General features: G+C 39.9%; 1 protein-coding gene across 1 annotated transcript; it reads right to left on the reverse strand.

Moving 5' to 3' along the window:
• Positions 1 to 266: 266 nt before the first annotated feature.
• On the reverse strand, positions 267 to 1,440 carry LOC148936947 (uncharacterized). The gene is made up of 3 exons (XM_089075510.1): positions 896 to 1,440; positions 711 to 794; positions 267 to 602 (listed from the first exon to the last, which is right to left on the reverse strand). Exons 1-3 carry the CDS (start codon positions 980 to 982, stop codon positions 411 to 413), a joined length of 363 nt encoding a protein of 120 aa, XP_088931636.1. The 5' UTR covers positions 983 to 1,440; the 3' UTR covers positions 267 to 410.
• Between the last annotated feature and the right edge of the window lie 3,065 nt (positions 1,441 to 4,505).

A 4,505-nucleotide genomic window follows, 5' to 3' on the forward strand; every position in this document is an offset into this window, starting at 1 on the left:
GCGATGCGGATATCACTATACTAATTGCGCATTACAAAATGTATTCAAATTATTTAATTGGTGGTCAGATAACCATGAATAAAATAAATATGATATACGAATTATGTTTTTTATTTCTTTTCCATGCGTTGATAATTCTAACGATCGACGTACCGCTTCTTATCATATAACGCCGAGAAGTTTATTTTGTCGGGATGACTCGCGCGCGTCGAGCAGGAATGTAGGTCGGGGTGTTGGGCATGGACATGAAAAACATTGAATCACAATTTAAAAAAGTGAAAAATTTTTTTAATATTTATTTAATGCAAAAGAATAATTCATACACTTTTATTTATTGTCAATTATGTAATTATTCAAAAATAATAAATGAGAATATCCTATAGACTGTCCACCACACTGTTATCCACTGTTCACCACACTTCTTCATCCTCTTCATATGGACGTAACCCAAAGAGTCTCTGCAGATCAAATACGTCCTCGCGAGTAATTTCTTCCCATAGAAAATGTAAATATTCCTTGTGTTGGCGACGCTGATATCGTATCCATCGCCGATGATTGATATTCATAAAGCCATTAATCTTGATGTCATATATGCATAAGTACTGCAAAAAAATAATAAAAAATCTCAATTTCACACAATTCATTACATATCAAATAAAGGAAAAAAGACAAAAGAGAGAAAAAGAAAAAAAGGAGAAAAAGTTACGTACTCCATTCGGGTGGCGTATTTGAATTTTTATTAGATTTCGTACTTGTACAGTTTCCACGATTGAAATACCATCGAGATATAATGTCTGTCAAATTACAAAAATATTGAGTTTAATATTTTTTTACAATATTGAGTTTAATAATATTTTTAAACATTAGAAAGATACATGTGAATAAATATACTTACTGCTTCCGTTGGATAAGTAATTTTTAACACATCTCTAATATACGCCAAATAATCGAATTCCTGTGATGTCTTTTTGTCATTTGCCATTTCTTCTCGTTAGACACTACGCGATACTTTTGCGTTTTTTGTATGCACGCTTTTCTCTCTCTCTCACATTAGACTTCCATCTACTACTGTGATCCTGCACACCGCATGACCCATTATATATCATCGACAATTTCTTTGTCCCTTGTCGGAGCATCATCATAGGTCTCTCTCTAATTTGTTTATAGCAGCCGGACTATCGGCGCTTCTCTTGACACGCCGCGACACGTATGCCGACTTCGGCGAAAAAAAACCATCATAAGTCTCCCCGATTTGTTTATAGTAACCGGAGTATCGGCGCTTCTCTCTTGACACGCCGCGACACGTACGTCGATTTCTACGAAGAGCTATCTTTTCACGGGCTCTTCCTAGAAAACAAAATTTGAACGCCATCGCGCTCCTTTGCGAACATGTCGCTACATGTTTGATTGCAACAATGAAATTCTTAGAAAAAAAGGGGGGGGGGGATTAACGGTTTGCCATGTCAAAAAAATTTACGCGATCAGTCCTCCTCCATCGAACGATCTGACAAAAACGGTACTCCGCTCCTCCATCGTTCGAACAAGACGCAATGTATTCCGCCAAAGGAAGCAGCGCACCGTACAATGGCGAAAAACAAAAGAAAGAATGTAACGCGTAAGTTTCACCTGCATTTTTTTTATTTTTTTCTCTTTTTTCCAATATTGTGCAATATTATATATTTAATTTCCACAGTATTTCGGTGGAGCGTCGCGCGGTGCGCTTACTGAGCAGACGTTACACTCTGACGGCCAGGGGTTACAAATTTCTGGAAACTGGAATCAACGTTGGTCCACCGAGCTACGTGGAGATCGCTCTGGGAGATCATCGGGGACAGGAATTGATACTGTCTCTCGAAACGTGGAAGAGACTCTACGAGCAGCGATGGAATATCTATAAATTGCTGCGAAATGATTACAAAGACAATTTTATAAGCGTCGGACCGTTAACCGTCAGAATTTGTCTGATGAACGACGTTACACTCGTACGTCTTGAATCTTTGAACGTACGCGTAACGATGATCGAATCGACGTTACGTCGAATGTTTGCTCTGGACGAATGTATCGATGTGACGTTCGATCGACTCGTCAGATTCGTCGATACGATCGATACCAAGTATACGCGATTCTCCAACATCGCGTCTGTTGTAACAGATCCCGAGGAAGTGCCGAACGCGATACGCGATTGTGATACATTCGATAGACGCCAACTCGTCGATTGCGAGCTGTTAGCTTTAGTTTTTAGTGTATAAGAAAAAAACATGTGAATAAAAAAATTTCACACTTAAAAATGTATTCAATTTGTTTAAAAATATAAACATATATAATATGCAAAAAACATATATTTCTTTCATTTCTTTCTCCCTCACCATAAAATAATTAGAAAAAATAACATTCGCCATAAGAGAGAGGGAGCCGCAACGGAAGAGATAATACGAGAGAGAGAGATATTTATTTTTTACTCGGCGGCGGCGGCGGCGGCGGCCCCCTCCCCCTCTGACGTCATGTCAATTTTTTATATCATCTTCGCCGCCCATTTTGTTTATATCGTCTTGCTATCTTATCCTATTTGTTTATCTCACCTCGTTTTTCTTCACTACCCCCCCCCCCCTCGTGACGTCATGTCCTTCGAGTCACAATTTATTTATCTATATATTTATCTTCTTGTTTATCTATTTGTTTATCTATTTGTTTATATCCCCTTCACCTACTATCTTATCTATCCCCCCCCCCCGCGGCTCAGTTCAAAGGATCGCCGCCTCGGACTTCCCCCTCCCCTCTTCCCCGCGCCTTCCGTTCCCCCCGCACACCCGCACCCCCCTCGGAGGACCTGAGTTAGAACCGGCCTAGTATACCTACTGAAGCACCTCGAATAATCTAGAAAGACCTTAAATATACAAAAATTCCTCTCGCGATACATCTCGCTATCAAAAAATAATTCTTTGCGAAAAAGCTTTGTCGGCGCCGAAAGATTTATAACATACTGATAAAATTCGAAATATAAACAAAATCAAATTCTTGACGGATGAGAAATGCGTCGGATCGTTCGAGGGCGACACCCCCCAAACTGGTGGGGAAACTAAAAAAAACGCCAATCAAGAAGAAGCGATTAGTGACCGTTGGCGCACACACCAATGAATAATTGAGGGTGTGGAATGGCGGATGAAGTTTTCACTAACAAATTTCATTTTTCGCTAGGAAATCCGAAAACATAAAAACAACTACAATTCACAGAACACCGCTTCCCTCCTTCCCCTATACTCGCAATTTTTCTAAACTATTATTCGACAAGCCAACGCAGAAATTCATCACGCCCTCAGATATTCCCACCTTTCCAGAACCCTTTATAAACTGCGACTTGGAACGGATCTCTCTTCTCTTCGTTCCACACCTTCGAGGACGCAACCATTCAAAGCTGTCTACCGAAAAATTCCCAGTTAAAATCTATGCGCGAACTTCAATTTTCGTGTGATTCACGATCCAGCCAAGGCACCATAACTCTCGTCCATCACCTGCGCCTCGCCACAGCAAAAGTAAGTCCATCTTTATCATTCTTTTCCGTGGTTGACTGGCTGTTTGGTTCGCGATTTTGACTTAATTGTTTCCTTAAATCACTTCAACATTCCAAATTGGCAAGCCGCCGATTGACTCGGTAAAGCTGCTCTACCACGGTTCCTCAATTCTTTTACTTCTCTCAAATCACTCACTCTCTCTCACCTAACTCTTATATTTACATAGTGAACCAAACGAAAGCCATCCCGAATAAACAAACGAAGCGGGCATTGCGACACCGTCGGGAGAAGCAAAACAAACGGATTCGTCGCGAAACCAAATACGCCGAGGAATTCGCGGAGCGGTTAAATCGAAATAGAACCGAGACTCGCTAACATCTCTTTGCAAGAATACGCCACTGCCCCCCGCTCCGCGGCTAAATTCGAACATCAATGCACTCCAGAGAATTTCGACGTGGAGAAGTTCTATCATCTCGTCCGCCAATTTCCTCGCTCTCCCATTCATCCACCATCGGGAACCTTTTACATAAAAAGAAAATTTAAGCCCGACAATCAGTTTTGGGAACAAATCTCAAAATATCAACTTCATGATACTATCTCGATGTATATTTCCCGCGATCCTCTTCCTTATCTCGTCTTTGTGAAAGCTTTCCGCAGTGCTCATTTTAATCCTCCCCCACACCTTCAACCTGATCCCGTTGACATACTCGCACTAACCAACTTTTTCTCCTAATTAGAGCAATTGGGAATTTAAAGACCGGATTTTCAATTATATAAAGTTTTGTAAACAATGATTTTCCATATTCAAATGTAGAAAGCGGATTTTCAATTATATAAAGTTTTGTGTATGAAAGTTTTGTAAACAATAATTTTTCATATTCAAATATACACTCTAACATTTGTGCTACTTTGTACGAGCGTAGAGTTAAGATGTTGTATTTCCTTTTTTTATTATTAAATCGTAGTTAACCCGATTGTGTTTCTATTTATTTATTT

The sequence above is a fragment of the Pogonomyrmex barbatus genome, unplaced genomic scaffold (assembly GCF_055798465.1).
Source record: "Pogonomyrmex barbatus isolate J1 unplaced genomic scaffold, ASM5579846v1 scaffold19, whole genome shotgun sequence".
Taxonomy (NCBI): Eukaryota; Metazoa; Arthropoda; class Insecta; order Hymenoptera; family Formicidae; genus Pogonomyrmex; species Pogonomyrmex barbatus.

Bases quoted from the DNA above. Each gene is read 5' to 3' on its own strand.
- LOC148936947 (XM_089075510.1), bottom strand. From the start codon at position 982: ATGGCAAATGACAAAAAGACATCACAGGAATTCGATTATTTGGCGTAT. The intron at 795-895 runs GTAAGTATATTT...GTAATTTGACAG, and splicing joins TTACTTATCCAACGGAAGCA to ACATTATATCTCGATGGTAT. The intron at 603-710 runs GTACGTAACTTT...ATTTTTTTGCAG, and splicing joins AAATACGCCACCCGAATGGA to TACTTATGCATATATGACAT.